Source organism: Apis cerana, linkage group LG1 (genome assembly GCF_029169275.1).
Source record: "Apis cerana isolate GH-2021 linkage group LG1, AcerK_1.0, whole genome shotgun sequence".
Classification (NCBI taxonomy): Eukaryota; Metazoa; Arthropoda; class Insecta; order Hymenoptera; family Apidae; genus Apis; species Apis cerana.
The window spans coordinates 15,390,636-15,408,329 of NC_083852.1; the positions used below are offsets into that span (position 1 = coordinate 15,390,636).

At 30.5% G+C, this 17,694-nt stretch overlaps 2 protein-coding genes and 1 long non-coding RNA gene across 5 annotated transcripts; 2 read left to right on the top strand and 1 right to left on the bottom strand.

Annotated features, from left to right (window-relative positions):
• Positions 1 to 1,482: 1,482 nt before the first annotated feature.
• Positions 1,483 to 9,563, top strand: LOC108003513 (histone H2A). Its single transcript, XM_062076817.1, has 3 exons — positions 1,483 to 4,530; positions 6,866 to 7,130; positions 8,913 to 9,563. The coding sequence occupies exon 1, from the start codon at positions 1,576 to 1,578 to the stop codon at positions 1,948 to 1,950; it is 375 nt and encodes a 124-aa protein (XP_061932801.1). The 5' UTR covers positions 1,483 to 1,575; the 3' UTR covers positions 1,951 to 4,530; positions 6,866 to 7,130; positions 8,913 to 9,563.
• LOC133666346 (uncharacterized) lies at positions 2,973 to 5,336 on the bottom strand. Its single transcript, XR_009830408.1, has 2 exons — positions 5,200 to 5,336; positions 2,973 to 5,060 (listed from the first exon to the last, which is right to left on the bottom strand). It is a non-coding gene; the product is annotated as an uncharacterized LOC133666346 (long non-coding RNA).
• Positions 4,111 to 17,018, top strand: LOC108003561 (protein quiver). Of its 3 annotated transcripts, XR_001767072.3 has the most exons (7): positions 4,111 to 4,530; positions 6,866 to 7,130; positions 8,913 to 9,063; positions 11,334 to 11,381; positions 11,751 to 11,897; positions 12,315 to 16,440; positions 16,516 to 17,018. XR_001767072.3 is itself a non-coding variant. In XM_017065882.3 (6 exons), the coding sequence occupies exons 3-6, from the start codon at positions 9,039 to 9,041 to the stop codon at positions 12,569 to 12,571; spliced, it is 477 nt and encodes a 158-aa protein (XP_016921371.1). In that variant the 5' UTR covers positions 4,111 to 4,530; positions 6,866 to 7,130; positions 8,913 to 9,038; the 3' UTR covers positions 12,572 to 17,018. The 3 variants fall into 3 exon arrangements, 2 of the variants coding, with proteins under 2 accessions (XP_016921371.1, XP_016921372.1); XM_017065882.3 differs by having other exon boundaries at positions 12,315 to 17,018; XM_017065883.3 differs by lacking the exon at positions 11,334 to 11,381 and having other exon boundaries at positions 4,120 to 4,530; positions 12,315 to 17,018.
• Positions 17,019 to 17,694: the final 676 nt, after the last annotated feature.

The window sequence follows — 17,694 nt, forward strand, 5'->3', positions numbered from 1 at the left end:
CTTAGAAAGTTTCAAGTACGTTAAATTTATTGGATTGAAAAATTAAAATTTGATTTTCATATATATATAAAGAAGAACTTTAATACCAAAAGAATTGTTTGAATTTTTTGAAAAGAGATGAAGATTTTGTGTAAGTTTTGTGGTCAATAATACTACAATGACTCAAAATTTTTAAATTAAAATTTTTTTTTTATTTTTCTTATTAAATATATTAATTAAAATTAAATAAAGTTAAATATTTCATTTATTTAAAATTAATTTTTTTTATCTTGAATACAAATTGGATTAATCTAAAAAAACTTGTTTTTTAAAATAAAAAAAAAATTTTGAACTTTGATCAGAAACGGTTATAGTGCCGAATCTTATTTAGTTTCAAAATCTAGAATGCCATTATTTATTATATGATATTTAGTTTTCATTAAAATTTGAATTGTTATTGTGATTAATAAAGTTAAATTTGTAATTCAATGAAAAAAACAGTGAACTGAAGTAATCTTAATATTCAAATTTTTTTATTTGACATTTCGGTTTTGTTATTTGATATTTAAAATAGCGAATATTGCAAAAAAAATTTTAGAAATGATAATTATGAGATTTATTTTAAAAATAGATTTCTGTAAAAAAGCATATACATAAAAAAATTGTACATGTGACCAAAAAGATAGTCGAAAAGATTGAACATAATTTTTTGTATCATGTTCATTTTTAATATAATTATATTCACATTTTCAACATCATTTTTTTATATTATTTTTTTATATTTTATTTATTTTCAATATAATTTAAATAATTTAAATAATATATAATTTAATGATTTTTATTTATATTAAATAATGTGGATAATGTGGATAATTTGAATCAATTATTATGAATTTCAATTATTCAAATTATTGATTACTACTTTTATTCATGTTTAGAAATTGTTTATATTTCTAATTATTGTAATATTTATTTGATTCTTTCAGCTCAATTATCGAAAAAAACACTTATTTCAATATTTTTTTTCTTTTTTTAATTTCACATTAAGTTTCTTTATTTTTATGTCTATTCTAAGTTTGTTTTTTGATAATAGGAATAAATATAAGAGCGAATAATTTTCGTAAGAAGAGATATTTTATATATGTGTGTATGCGTGTGTGTGTGTGTGTGTGTGTCATATATTATGTTTTTGATTCTAAAGGCGAAGATGAATTTTATATCCAAAATATTTAATTTTTTTTTTTTCATGATAAAAATTATTGTTTTCATTTCGTAGATTGATTCAAATTTTCCAGAAAGAAATTTAAATAAATTTTATAGACAGATAGAAAGCTTACTGATGTTTCCAAGACATGTTATTATTAACTACCGAAATACGATTTATGTCGTGTCACAGCAGCAACAGTGAATGTGTAGCAGCAGTGCACCAATCAGAAGCTGCTAACTGCAATGCGGCTCGTGATAGGTCGAGCGCTGCCCGCGTATAATACGTAAAAGGGAACGCATTGTGGCCTCTGCCATCACTTTTGGTTTGCAATTGAAAGGAGTATTTTCGTTGATTTTATAATATCGTTCAAATAATTTTGAAAAGCAAATATGTCTGGACGTGGAAAAGGTGGAAAAATTAAAGGAAAAGCAAAATCTCGATCAAATAGAGCGGGCTTGCAATTTCCTGTTGGCCGAATACATAGATTACTTCGTAAAGGCAACTACGCAGAACGTGTTGGTGCTGGTGCACCTGTTTATTTGGCAGCTGTTATGGAATATTTGGCTGCTGAAGTTTTAGAATTGGCTGGAAATGCAGCCAGAGATAATAAAAAGACTAGGATTATTCCACGGCATTTACAACTTGCTATCAGGAATGACGAGGAGCTGAACAAACTTTTATCTGGAGTTACAATTGCACAAGGTGGTGTTTTGCCTAATATTCAAGCAGTTTTATTGCCCAAAAAAACTGAGAAGAAAGCATAATTTTGCTTTTCATTTAAAAATAACAATCGGTCCTTCTCAGGACCATCAATTTTTATAACAAAGAACAATCTCGATAAAAATTATTATATGCTGTATTTAAAAAATTGGTTAACTTAGATAACATAATCAGAACATCAGAAAGGTTAGGTATAAGGTAAGTATAAGGTTAAGTGTATACATCCATGGCAATAATTGCAGATCAATTTCAAATTGAGAAATAATTTTTATGATATATAAATATTAATATGTCTTATTTTATTTATTCTATTTTTTTATAAGAAGTAAAATAATTAAAAAAAATTCCATATCATAAATAATATGACAAATTAATATTTTGATGCGATAATAGTATAAACCAGAATATATTACGTTTTGTGTAATTATTATAAAGACAAAAATATAATTTTTTACATTTTGTTATATTAAAATTTAAGATATGTTGTAATTTCGGAGTACAAATCAAATATCATTGATATCTTATATGATCATATATCAAGAACAAGAATAGATAAGAAGAGTCAATAGCATGATAGAGATAGAATAATTGACTGTCAACACCATCTCTTGAATATTAAAAATATTTCTTTAAAGAAGTAGATTCAATATTTGCGTAATTTTGCGTAAAATAAAATTATCAACAAAATAAAAAGAAAATAAAGATTTTCGAAAATACAATTGGAATATATATAAGTTAAGACATTATTGTGAAAATTATTATTCAGATAAAATCGGTATAGCAAATTCACTACTAGATATATAGATAAGATAAGAATAGACCAATTAGATTTTATATTTAATAATGACATACAAAACAGATTTTTCATTGCATGGAATATATTCATATTGTGAAGTACTATTCGTATAAAAAAATCAGACGTTTTTATATATCCTCTAAGATTTAAAGTGATGAATTCGAGAATTTATCGGTAGAATCAGCTATATTTTAGAAAATCTAAAATTTTGTGAAAACTTCATTTTATATAAAAAAATTATTTAAAGCGATTTGAAAATTAAGATCAAAATTTTGCGAAAAACGTTTTATTGATAAAGTACAGAATTTATTATCTAATACATTTTTGTGCTTCATAGTTTAGAATTATAAAGAGCCTCATTATAAATTATACATTTATTTTTAACATTTTAAAGAATAAATTCGAGGAGAATAAATTCAACTTATAAATATATATATTTGATATTTATCATTATCAATGATTATTATTACGATTGTCTATAAATAATATACTAATATATTATCAGAATTTCGTTGGATAAAGCAAAATAAATTAAAAATTGATAATTAACGCCATCTCTTGAATTTCAAAAGTAAGACAAGTTAAGAATTTATAACCAGCGCCATCTCTCGAGTTTTAGAAACAAGATAAATCAGGAATTTATAATTAGCGCCATCTCTCGAGTTTTAAAAAATATGATAAATTAAGAATATATAACTAGCGCCATCTCTTGAGTTTCAGAAATATTATAGATTAAGAATATATAACTAGCGCCATCTCTTGAGTTTTAGAAAAAAGATAAATTAAGAATCGATAATCAGCGCTATCTCTCGACTGCTTTAGTTTATTTTTAAAAAAACTTTAAAAAGATGTTATTGGCACTCACAAGATGTCATTGAAAATCAATTCTTATTATCTCTATCTTTTTCAATCATTTATTATCTTTGTTTACTGTGATTTATTTGCGGCATTCTGAAGATGATGCTAATTTCAATATTTTTATCATATATTTCCTTCTCCCATTCTTTGCTTTCTCTATACTTTACAATTTATGCTCAAGAGATTTGATTAACTGTATAAATTTATAATTAATCAACACATTATACTAGCAATTATATCGATAATATAAATATTCGCGGATAGACAGATTACAACTAAAATACACTATATTCAATGAAGATTTTTAAAAAATATATAATCTTTTCAGCTTCAATTAAAAATTAAAATGTATATTTAAAAGGAAAATACAAAGCTATAAAAACATATAAGATTCTATCTTCTCTCATTCGTATTTAATTTCAATATTTCGTGCACGCGCATGTTTGTTTAATGAAAATGAAAAACACTCGATGCTATTTTCCACAGCGCAAACGTGAAATTTCTCCTCCCCCCTTCCTCACCCTTTCTCCCTGTTTTCCACCGTCTCTGTGTATTTCTCATAGTCCGTCCAACATACTCTTGCCGCAATGTAAGCACGAGGCAACGACTGCTGACCCGTCATATTGATCGACCTGGATCCGCACTTCGCCTCTATCCGATTGCGCGATTCGGGTGGCGCTTCACAGACTGCGCCGCGACGCCTCGCGACGCTTAAACACGCTAGCGTAGTCGTAACCACTGCACTTGTTTTTACACCGCATCGTCCTTCTTTACATGGAATCGTCCTCCGCCATGCTGGTGTTGCAGTGATCACATAAATCAACAAGAGTACGCATATTTATCGACGACAGTGACGGGTGGATCTGCTCGAAGGGAACCAGACCTTGGAAATTAGTGTTCCTCTAATCTTCGCCGAGTTTCCGGTTTCATTGAACGATTGTATATTCCAGATCTTCTTCCCACGAATTGTGTACGTATCGATGAAAATATAAAAACGAATGATTTTATTGTTTATTCCATATATTTCATCAATGAATCGTTTCTCGATTCGTTTTATCCGTGATTGTTCATTAAAGGTTCATTGATTCTGCTGTGTGGATATGTTTCAAGGGTAGCTAATAATTTTAATGTGCCTATTGGAATTTTTATAATATCTGGAAAATTTGTGTAAGAATCTGTAATATTAGAATCGTGAGCATGCTAATTTATTGATTATTTCTAATTTTTATCTGATCTTAAATTAATACACTTTTTTTTAAATAGTATTTCTGTTCTTTGTCGTTCGTTAATTGGTTCGTTACTTTGTGCTCTGGCTTTTACCTTTTTTTTTTTCGTTGCTCGAGAAGGGCTGTAGAACTAATTGTTGCATCTCGAAATGATATATTACAATCTTGCTTTATCATTCAAATTTTGTTAATTTTTATTCAAGAATAACATTGTTGAGGAAATCATTCATGTAATATTTCGATATAATCAGAAATATCATTTGATCATTAAAGCCTATTGAAATAAATAATAATTCGTTACTTTTACATTGCATAAACGTAATAATGAATAAAATTGCTCGTGAAATAGGAAAATTTTATGTTATATGTTTATGTTATGTTATGATTTGTCTTGTCTATCTTATCTCTCTTACCAAGAACTTTAAGTTAGATTTGTGAACTAAGATAATTGATATCACGAGTTTCATTTATCACTGTGCAGCAAATAATTTAATTAGTTGATTAATTGGATTAGCCTAGGAAAATATTTATGTAGAAAAAATGTTTATTTTATTATAAATAATAATTTTACTTTACTTTACAGTGATATTTTCACTATATTGTAGACATTCAAAGAGAATAAAAACCTATAAAAATACAAGTTAAAGTCAGATTCAATATTGTAGTATTAAAATTTATCAGGAAACATTATCATGATCTTTTTACCGCCAATATAAACATCTTTCTGAATTATTATCTCAATCAAAATTAATTTTTGTTACAAAATTTTTTGTTACAAAAATTCTAAATTTTTTTTAATCGATTAAAAAGTAAATTTCAAATAAATTTACATTTATTAAAAAAAAAAATACTTAACTTTTTACTTGAATGCAACATTTCTTTTATAAAATATCAATGTCAAAAATTAATAGGATTCGCACGTTATCTTGAGCAACAGGTGTCTAAATCTTGATCATTATTAATATCTTAACTCTTGTAAAACTAAAGTAATATTTATTCACATATAAAGTTATTTGATTTTTAAAAACTAATACAATTTCGTAAAATTGAATTTAACGTATATAAAACACGTTTAATTCGTTTCATCTTTTTATGAAATATTTATTGCGCGGTATGACGTATGTATGTATTTATTTCTCACGAGAATTTTCCATTATGCATCTCGTATATCAAGTAGCTATTTCATCTGTTATTACGCAAACATTTGTATTGCTTGATAGCAAAACAACGTTTAACCAATCGTTATACATATATTTGTATTGCCTTCTGATTAATTGTTTTGTCACATATTCTCAGATTCGAAGTTTTATATAAAATTATGTGTCATCGAATGAAGTGTAAATTTATTTAGATTTATTGATCACACGTTTACAGGTATGAATCATTTGTCCTATTTTGCGATTGAAATCAAATGAATTTTTTTTCGAAACGAAATAAGAAGATATCAAGAAGAAACAAAACTATGATATGATATTTTTTTTTTTCAAAAAATTTTTTTAATAGAATATTAAGATAATATAAGATTTTTTTATTAGAATATTATATAAATATATTATTAATATAATATTATAATTATTATATGTTATATTTATATATTTTTATACTTTTCGTTCAATTGAAAAAAGAATTAGAATTATTTTTCGATATTCTCCGAGAAATAATATTTTATATATTTGATCGTTAAATTTTTTTATAACAAAATTTCATGTCAAAATTCATTTCAGGAACGAATAAGAAAAAAATATTAAATTTTTAAAATTTAAACTTCATCGAGGTAAATTAATTATTTAAAAATATTGAAACAATTCTTGAAAAAAAGATCTATCAAACATAAATCAAAAAAGATCTATCCAACAAACGCGTATTTTAAACGTTTCATTAAATTCGACGTTTACATTACGTTTTATTCATATCGTGTTCAATTAAAACAAATTGAATACTTCCGACTTGCAAAGTCGTTTTCCTCCATGTTAAATAATTACTATGTTTCCTGAAAACGAAAAACGTAGTCAGTTACGCGGCAAGACGCATGCCTCAATTTTCATTCATGTCGAATCTTTTCGTTTCAAATTATTTCAGAATTTTTGCCCTCCTCGGATTCATCGCGGTGACATAAAGCGTTGCTCGAATGTGGCTGACAGGAAGATGAAACCGCGACATTGTGACGGAAGACACGATCCAAGCTGGGACGATCGTCCGTGCTCATAGCAGTCCGTCAATTCCACAAATTCGAAATTCATATAATTCAGAATTTCTGAGAATTCCTCTTAACCCCTTCGAAAACTTATCTTTTACACGGTTACAAAGGACCAAAAAAATCTTCGATCGACGTATTATAACGAAGGTAAATCATCTTGCTCTCATCTTTAATGAAAAAACCTTTCGTAGATTGCACACGAATTATTCGCATTTTACTTTTTATTGGAAAGATTTAACAAATTGTTATAATTGAAGAATTTCTTGAGATTGTATGGTAGAATATTTCTAATTGTTGAACAGCATGCATGATAAATTAGAGGATGAGAATTTTTGACAGTAGCTTTTATCTTTTATCCTGAAGAATTTTTCACATTTTTTTTTTCCTTTTTTATAGAAAGATTATTGTGAACTTTTATGCATTGAGAATTGAAAGAGTTAATAAATGACGGAACACGTTAAATTTACTGTACAATGATCTTTGCAAGTTTAGAATAAACGATTCTCGAAATAAATAAGGCGAGAAACCCTAACGTAGGATGAAAATAATTTTTTAATAGATTAGTCGCTTAATATAGCTTTTATCGCATGATCAAATAACGTAGTTGGCTTGCCAAATCGATATTAAAGAAAAGATGATGCACAAAGTATTTATTTTTGTTTTGGAGCTGTTGACATTTAATAGATTTAATAGAAAATTATATTATTATCTAGTTATTTCGAGATGTTAATGAAAAATCTATTTTTCAACAAACCATGTATATATTACAATCGGATACTTTAGATCATTTAAATTTGATAATGAAATTCAAATTATAATTCAAGGATATTACTCATCTCGTAGAGAAATTAGTAATTAGAGTTAATTATTTCATTAAGCTAAATGCTTATGTATTACGTATGCTATTCTCTTATTAATTTTTAAATTTGACAGATTTTAAATAATATCAAAAATAGGTAAAAAAATAGGTAAGTTTATACATTCGTAAAAGAATATGTGATATTTTGTTGGCTCGACTATGTACTGCAGTGTTATTTGCCGCAAGATTGCATGAAAGCCAGAATGTATTGACCTGAATACTACTTGTAATTAACAGTATGTGCCAAAAAATATTTACATCCCCAATTTTTTGAACCGTTTGTTAAATTTGTTAAAATAATACAATTTTGATAAATTGATATCATATTAAATCTAAACTTATCAAAAATTATTTCTTCCTTACAAAAAAAAACAGTATAAATAATAAATAATTACCATAATATTACTATTCCATAGCGTGTATAATCTTTTTTAGAAAATTTGATTCAATTTCTCATGCTTTTCCCTATCTAGTCATTATTTATTTCTTCCTAATATTCAAAAATTGTAGAGAAAATTCATCATCATAAGTTTTTTGGCGTCGTTGCAACGACATTTATCAATAAAAGATGATTATTAAATTTATATCGTCTTGGTTTGAAGCTTAATTTTTGATAAACTTCAATATTTTTGATATCGTTCGATATAAATTTTTTGTAAATATATAATTTCAATCTAAATATATAATTTGCTATATTATTATCGATAATTCACGATATTTACAAAATTGTATCCTCAGCTAAAACCAGCTGTTAAAATAAAATTATTTTAACTTCACTTTTTGTAACCAATAAACGTCAAATTGATGAAATATTACCCTTAACTTAATTCGTTTCCTCATCCAGTTCTCGTTATAAATTCAAATCACTTAAATCGTTCATAATTTTACAGGGAAAATCTTAAACACATATCGATTTTCTAAAATTGGCGATTCTATTTTCAGTTCTATTACGCTTTCTCCCTTCTAATTCCGCCACGTAATTACAAGCAGTCAATCGATGCCGACGATGAATAAAATGACGCCAATAAAAACTTTTTTGACTATTTTATCCTTTTTTTTTTCATTTTCAGTCGATCGCCTGACAGGCGAATGCAACTCCTTGAATTGTATCGAAAACGAATTCTATCGTGGGGGTAAGATCGTGACACGGCATGAAGTTGTACAGGAAATAAGTGGGAAACTGTCGTACTGGAAACATGTTGCCGAATTACTTGATAGGGGGTGAGTTTTCCTCAGGATTTTTTTTTTCTTCTCTATTTCTATACCGATATTTGTTTATCAATTGAAAAGAAACATCTTTTTTTTTTTTTGAATCGTATTCATTATTTATTGTTTCGCCGTGAAAAGAATCTCTCAGGCACATGTAATGGATATACATAAGCACGAATACAGAAAACACACGCACGGATTTAAGTGAAGATTTTGCATTACACAAGTTTTTCACACTGTTTTTGTAATTAATGATTGTTAAATGTGTTTTTTGAAAATTTATACATTTATTGTGATAGATTAATACTTTGTTGTAGTTCATTGATCTCGTAAAAAGAAATCTTTTTTTCTCCCGTTGAATACACACATATTTTTGATCGATATTCGAAACTATGGAAAATATTAAATAGTGTATAATCTTATAATTGTATATCTATTAAATTGTAATAGAGCTATGTATATTTATTGTATTTATTATATTTATGCTAGTAAATTTATCTTCGTTTAATTCATTAACGCAGCATTTAATCGTAATCGCTTACTCCATTGATATATTTCTTTTATCGAATATTTCGAATACCTGGTAATTAATGTATATATGCGAAATATTTTTATCTCTTTATCAGCTTACGGTTCAACTTAGAAATCTTTCCAATTTTCTTTTTATTCATAATTTTCCAACATAAGTAAATTAATAAAAAAAATATTTTAATAATATTTTGATGAGTTGGAATGAAATAAAAAAAAAAAAGAAAGAGAAAGAAAAGAGGAAACGAAAAACGAAAGAAAGGAGAGTTATACGAAAATTATTCGTCGCTTTATCCGGGAAATTTTGATCTGCTAGAATTTTCTTCCGAAAAAAATAACAATGCCTGAATAGTTAGATACGAATGGAACGTGCTTTATCGATTGTTTTGGAGGCGATCAAGCGCACTGCTCGGGGTGAGTGTGCAAACGATGAAAACAGAAGGAAACGTAGCGACGAAAAATGAAGCATAAATAAGGATGAACAGATACATTGTTGCGTATAAAAGTTTTAATTTATCCTCAAATTAAATTAAATTAAAATGTTACGAAATGCTTGAAAAACCTTAAAGTCGAAATGCAAATTAGAATTAGAAATAAATTAATTGAAATGAGATTTAATATAAAATGTTGAATTTAAAATTATTTTCTTTAAAGAGATTACGAAGATTACTTTTATCCCCAACAATGTTAAAATAACTTCATGTTGTTCTAATAGATTATGTATATATATATATATTATATTATATTATATTATATATATATATATATATATACAGATTTATTTTTTTCTTTTTTCTTTAAAAAAACGATATTTTAGAATTAATTATATTAGTATTCACGCGTACAATCGCTGCCCCTGTGCACGAGGTACGTACCAGTTAGTTTCTAAAATTGATAAAAAAAATGGTATAAGTTTCGATGAATGGTCATAGTTATTAATTACGAATGCAATTTGATTAAACAAATTCTTACTAATAATTAAAATCAGAATACTGTTAATAACAGTTTCTGTTAATAACAAAATGTGCATAAGAAAAACATTGTTCATTAATAATTTATAATATAGAGAATACCGAGGAAATACGACACGTAAGTCGTAAGTTATTGACTTATTCCACTTTCACAAGCGCCGGTCGAATGTATTATATGTTTTAAAATTAATGACCATTCTTTCGACATCGAAGCCTATCTTATAGTCCTTATATTTGACAGAAAATCGGATTTACTCGAAGAGCAGCATCGACTGATAATATGTACTACGTATTATAATACTAGTCAACTATTAGTATTCTTATTACTATTTCAATTAAATTTCAAGTATCGAGATATCTAGATATTTTAGCCAGATATATTTAAAATATCACACGATTAAAATCGATCAAAACTTGAAAAGTGACTTTATAATTTCGAATAGAAATTTTTTTTTTGTCATTTTCACATCAAATGATTAATTAATTGTGAATATCAATAGAGATTCAACTATTTCAATTATCGCATCGATGAATAAAATATTTAGATATCAAGATATTTAAATGTCTGTAGTTATTACATAAAATTTTTTTTTAGATGCAACCATAACGATGAATAGTCGTTGCAAATAGCGAAGATAGTAGCAACAATAGGAAAAATAGCGGGTAGTTCTAGCAGTGTGCACTCTTCTTTTTTTTCTTGTTCATGATTATCATTTCGTAGACATTTGCAGCCAAATACCATCGTTGTCATCGTCTAAAGCAGTGGCCAATGTTTCGTTTCAGCGGCAATTGTACTTGCGGTTGCCACCGTCTGTCGCGCGGAGTGCCAGAGTGAGTGATCAAACTCAATCAACTTCACTTCAGTGTTCTCGTTATTTGTCAATGTTGTTTCACCCAAGCTTGTTGTTGCTCTCGTTCACGTCATTAATTTTTTCTTCTTTATTTTTATCCATTTTTTTTAACAATTTAATTACGTATAAATTAATTTTCTGCTAATATTCGTCATACGTAAATATATAATTTCTAGACAATTTTTTTCTGTCCTCTTTTTCTACGATTAAGAGAACGTAGTATTTTGAGAAAATTAATTTTATCGGATAATTAATCGATGCTCGAATTATTTTTCTATCTTTATCCACATTCATAAATTTAAAAACTCGGAAGATGAACATAGTGTTTCATTGTGATTCTGTTTTACAGCTCGTTCTATTTATTGCTACGAATGCGACTCGTGGACGGATCTGAGATGCAAGGATCCCTTCAATTACACCGCACTTCCGAGGGATCAACCGCCTCTTATGACTTGCAATGGATGTTGCGTGAAAATGGTTCGCAACGCAAAGTCACGTAAGTTTTTCTCATTTTTCATATCATTATTTCTTGTAAGAAATAATTATTTTTCCACTTGAACAAACACTACTAATATCAACTACTAATATAATTATACCCACGAGCTGACATCTCGAATTAAACGCATAGGTATAGAGGGAATGCAAAAATTAAAAAAAAAGTTGATTTACTTTTCGCATAGTATTCTCTTCATTATTTTTTTTTAATTTCTAATACATCCCATTGTTATTATTTAATCGCTTAACAAATTTAGAAACTTAGTTTAAAATTTAATCATTACTTTATTAATTCTCTCACCACCGCTTTTCTTAACTTTCAATTTCATTATTCATGTACATATCGCAGTTGTTAAATTTGCGTTTTAAAAATTTTTAACTAGAATAATTACTGACAATGCCTCGTCTCTGTTCGCAGCGTATGAGAGCGTGAGGCGGACCTGCACTTCGCAGCTACAGATAAACTTATTCATGGTGGATCACGTGTGCATGATGGAAAGTACCGGCACTGGTCACATGTGCTTCTGTGAGGAGGATATGTGCAATCGTGTCTCCTCGACCTCGTGTTCGAATCCCGCACTCCTGCTGATCCTGTCGACCATCCTTGTACTACGCTCGGTCATCTTAGGGGCCCCAGCTTGCTTTGTAGAACGTTGCAATGGTCACGTCGTATAACACCAATTTAACTCGATTCACCCGCCAGTGATTCCGATCATATCCTCCGTAGAATTTTAGTTTTAGCCGGCGACTAAAAATTCTGCTCGGGACGAGCGATAGATGTCCCTTTTCACATTCCTCGTCGTACAAACGAACGTTCGTCTACACGTGTTTCTTTTTTTTTGTAGAAAGGAAGAAGATCCTGTCGATTCGTGCAATTTGATTGAACAATGATTCGTTGACTTCGTTGATTTAAGGATTCTCTTCTTTTTTTTCTTCTTTTTCCTTTTCTCTTCGAAGATTATTCGCATCGCTCGCCCCGAACTTCGATGTAAACAGTAGCGAAAAATCTTGACCGTGTTTTTGTATAGATCAATCATTCGTCGTTGTTCTCTCTGTCATTGTCACGATTTTACGCCTCCACTCTTTTTTTTTTTCCATTCACTTGCCTCCTTCCAATTTTTAACGAGTAGAGAAAAAGTATTCGGTGAACGAGTATACGAAATTATAGTGTTTTTTAGTATCGTCGAAAGATTGAAATTATCGAGATAACGATATATAAATTATCACGAATGATTTTTTTAAATTCATTCACGGTAGAATGAAACAAAGATAGAGTGAAATTCTAACTGCCAAGAAGAAAATCGTGCATTATAGAGCCGCGTAAAAAAAGAAAAAAAAGAAAAAAATTCTCACGCGTTCTTTAAATCGTGATGCATTTTCCCCGCGATGATTTATTGATTATGAATTATTTCTCGACGAAGGTTTGCTGCATGCCCATTTAAGTATAATTATTTACCTTCTACTATTCGTTGATTGTTCTTATCCCTCAAGCGAATCTATGCATCTTAGATTAGAATTAAAAACTTTTCCCCCCTTTCTTCACTCCCTCAATTCATTTGTTCTTAAAAGTTTCGAACATCTCGTTTCCTATGTTAGATCACAACAAACATCTTGACGATCGAATCGAGCTGCTCCTGATATGCGATAAAAATAGTTATAGTTCGTCGTAATGTCGTGATATTTTTGGAATGTTTTTCATTTCAAAGTTCTCACTGGCTTGCCGCTCAATGTATCTGTTTCCATGTATCGTCACTTTCGACCGAGAGAATGTGAAGAAAAAAAAAAAGAGAAAGAAAAGATACAGTAGGTACAGTGTTTGCAGCGTTGTTCGATCATTGCAAGATCATAGGATTTTAATGTGTATATCAAATAGCTATATTTATCTCACACGTTTTACCGCTTCCCCATTGTGCGCACACCTTGCACTGGGAATGATGGACTTTCTCCAGGCAGAGTTGTTCAAGTGGCGAAGAATGAAACGAATTGTGACGCGGAGGAAAAGAAACAGATGAACGTCCGTATTTGCGAATAGATGTCGACGATGTTGGAGAATATTAACTTACTTAATCGAGTCGATATTGTCTCGAGAATATTAATAGCTCTGGAAGAGAGGATTTCACATCGCGTTTGATATCGAAGGGATAGCGTTATTGTCTGTTTCAAAAATTTAAAAGGAAGAAAAGAAATGTTTATTCAAATTTTGATAAGAGGACGAACAGAAAAATTGGAAATTCTTTTTATACAAGATTTCAATTCTAGATGATGCTAGTTTCTCTTTTAAACAGCTTCAATCATTCATTCAAAATTTCTGTCACGATAGTACAATTACGATCAACATTTTCGACGACTCTCTGTTTCTTATCGTCACGTGTCATAATAATTCTTGCATTAAGGTTCTTCGTCGCTGATTGCCCCCTTTATATGTTTATCCATTTGCCATTTTTTTTACGAGACATTGATGTTTTGAGCGCCGTGCATAAAAAATTAGCGAAACCGGAATGGAGCTTATAAGTAGATCACCACGACCTGGCCGCATGCCCATCTGAGAACAACATCGTGTGAAAAACAACGATTGGAGCAGGCGAGGATCGACACCAGCAGATTTTGTTCTACGTTTTCCCAGTTGTTGGAATCGAGCGCGTGCACCTTTCTCGATCAATATCATATTATTATTTGTTACGTTATCAAGTTTCGATTCTGTTATTGCAAACTGTTTCAACTATTCGAATATTTTTCATCTTCAATAAGTATTGCAATCGTTACATTTAATTCTTATTTCGATATCTTAAAATTTCAACAAAGGATCGATATATTTTAATTTCATAAAGAGATCGAGATTGATTAATAATTGACTCCAGATCAAGTGTTTTAATTCAGTACCAAAGAATCGATCGTGGAAGGGTTCAAGCGCACGGTTCGACACGGTAGTATTAGTGAGTTGTTCAACTACATATCTAACAGAAGCGTGTATCCAACACACGTGGAAGGAAGAGAAGTTCGAGCATGGAACTGTAGCACTTTTCAGTAACAGTGTGGTTTGAAAGTCACGGCAGAGGAAACGTAAACGACAACCCCTCTCCCCATGGACGGGAAACCTTTGCTCAATTGAAATTGCCCAGACCTATATCGTCACGCCCCTTATTTTCCTCTGTCCCGCGACTTTCGCGTCGCAACGCAGTAAACACCTTGCATGACACTTGCATGAATCTGTTATTAGTGATTCTGCGAAAAATCTGGGTATCCCGTAGTCGTTGCTTCCAAACAGGAAACAGACATTTCCAAATTCTCTTCGAGCTCTCTTTCATTTTCGAGAAAACGATCTTCGTTGGAAAATTAACGAACCGATATATATATTATATATATATGTCGAACATCAGATATATCAAATTTCTGTCAGATTTGATTTGTCTGTATCCCCGACGAGGCCCGGCTCCGAAACAGAACAACCCTCTGTAACACAAAAACCTTCCACCCCGACGAATGCAACGCGAGGCAGATCGAACCAACAGAAAAAAGCACAACGTGGGCCTTCAGCTTCGATCGTGCCACGCCATCATTTTAATAAATAAGCGGAAATCAGGGGCGGTGCGCTTTCAAGGCTTTCCGGAAGTCGGGTTGTAGCGGGACTCGTGTCGCGCGATTCCATTATTACGCATCACACGCAGCGAAGAGCTCGATGGGCGAAAAGAAAGGCGACCAAGGACTCGTTCGATATTTTCGAATCGAGATCACGCTTCAAGGCCACGCTAATTGCCCGAGTAGACGATTACGATTACATATCTTGTTCCAGGATATGGCTGGCACGGCCAAGTTGAACGCGCATGTCCTCACAGAGAGGCTTCCCGTGTGCGAAGCCTCTTGCCAAACAAGCTTCGGTGCTTGCTTGAGTTAAAAGCGAGCTAACCGGTGTTTCTCTGGCAAGCCATGCGGCTCGTGTCGCGTCATTTGTTCATTGTCGCACGCGCGGCTGCGAGGCTATCTTCTCTATTCTCTACAATTTTTTAATTTCACTTATGCGTTTCTCTTCTATCTGTCTGCCCCTTTTTATTTCCAGTTTGTCATTGCGCGACCGATCCACTAGCATCTTCTATGGATTGGAGCGAATGTGGAAGATCGAAGATGATTGAATTGAGAATGTGTAAGAATCTGGTAAGGGAGGTATTGGTCGTAGAGAACCGTATATTTTTTTCTTTCCTTTCTTCCCCTTCCTTTTCCCAATCCGATTTCTTAATTTGATTTTCGTCGTTCGATAATCATCAAGATTAAAAAAAAAAGAAATGCGAAAGCATGATGGGTGGAAAAGAACACGCGACAGGCAGGAGAGGGGAGCAGCAATGACAACACTGACGTCAGCATGTAACACGAGTGAATCTCCATTTTTAAGTTTGGCCTCGCAGCTGGAAAGTATCCACGTAACGCTACCGATACAACTATATACTACCATGCGAAGTAATGGCGGATGCGCTGAGCCGAATCTTAAACAGCTCGATCGAACTTGAACTGGATTCTAACTAACCAGAATTCTATTTAGACGAATGAGAAACGTAAATTTCTCTTCTTTTTTTTTTCGTACAGTTGTTTGTACTTCTAACAATGAAAATTTTTTAACAATGTTTCAGAACGTCAGGCAACAGAGTTCCGTTCACCTCGATCGAGACTGTTTCAGTTTCAGCAATGAGAACAAAAATGACACAATGGGATCGATACATTTTTTTTACCCGCCTGTTTACACGAAAAGCTAATAATCCAAGTGCTTGCATAAGAATCGAGGTGATATCATTTTATTCGGTGTACACACACAAAATTTGTCTCTGTTCAAAGATCGATGTGTTACGATTGCGCCAGGATAAGATGCCAATCTTATGTATCACATACGCTCTGAAACACTTTTTATCTCGATGTTTTTGATGATGAACATTGGCCATAAATTGAATGACGTATGATCAATATATATATATTTTACGATGCAAGTGTCAACAATCCTCCCTTATGTCTCCACGTGTATCGATGTGTATCGATTTTGTGTGATCGTTGCCCCGAAATGTTTATTTTTTTCAATCACTTGTTGGCTCTTCGTTCATGTGTCAGTTCAGTTGATTTTATTAAAAAAGATTTGATATTATCTATTATTATTATTACTAATATTATTATTATTATTATTATTATTATTATTATACGATGGCATGAAATGATGTTTCGATGGTAAAGTAGCGTTTTTCGATTGTACTTTTTGGCACGTGATTTCGTTGTTCCCTAGTTAGCTCTATACGGACACGATTTTGTTTCAAGCTCGTCGATTGTTGCCTTAACGCATATGAGTTTTGTTATATTATTGTTGTTTCGAATGATAATAATAATGTTTATAAAGAGTGAAGAGATGAATATCTAGTTCATAAGTGAAATGGAATATTTTATCGATTATTTTTGTTGCTTGTATAGCCTTTATATATATATATATATATTTTAATCGTGACGAGGATTGATTAATTAAATTAGACATTAATATTGTTTTCAAACAAGCGTAGATAATTAAGCGGATGATAAGCTAAGTTTCGTTACATTTTTAACAATGTGACAAAAGATTAACATTCTTCTTTCTTTTTACAGAATAAAATGTACGTTTAGAATTATTGTGTTATAATCGCGGCATCTTTCTTAACGGGAAGATAGGAATCAGAAATCGCAGGTGATAGGGTGATACAATAAATTTTCTCGATGCACATATCGTTGCCTCTCACGGAATAATAATAATAATATAATTTCTCGATGAACGAATATAATTAAGAGAATTTAATCGA

Coding starts and splice junctions, on each gene's coding strand:
- LOC108003513 (XM_062076817.1), top strand. CDS start 1,576: ATGTCTGGACGTGGAAAAGGTGGAAAAATTAAAGGAAAAGCAAAATCT.
- LOC108003561 (XM_017065882.3), top strand. CDS start 9,039: ATGTTGCCGAATTACTTGATAGGGG. Junction 9,064..11,333: donor GCCGAATTACTTGATAGGGG/GTGAGTTTTCCT, acceptor GTTTCGTTTCAG/CGGCAATTGTACTTGCGGTT. Junction 11,382..11,750: donor CTGTCGCGCGGAGTGCCAGA/GTGAGTGATCAA, acceptor TCTGTTTTACAG/CTCGTTCTATTTATTGCTAC.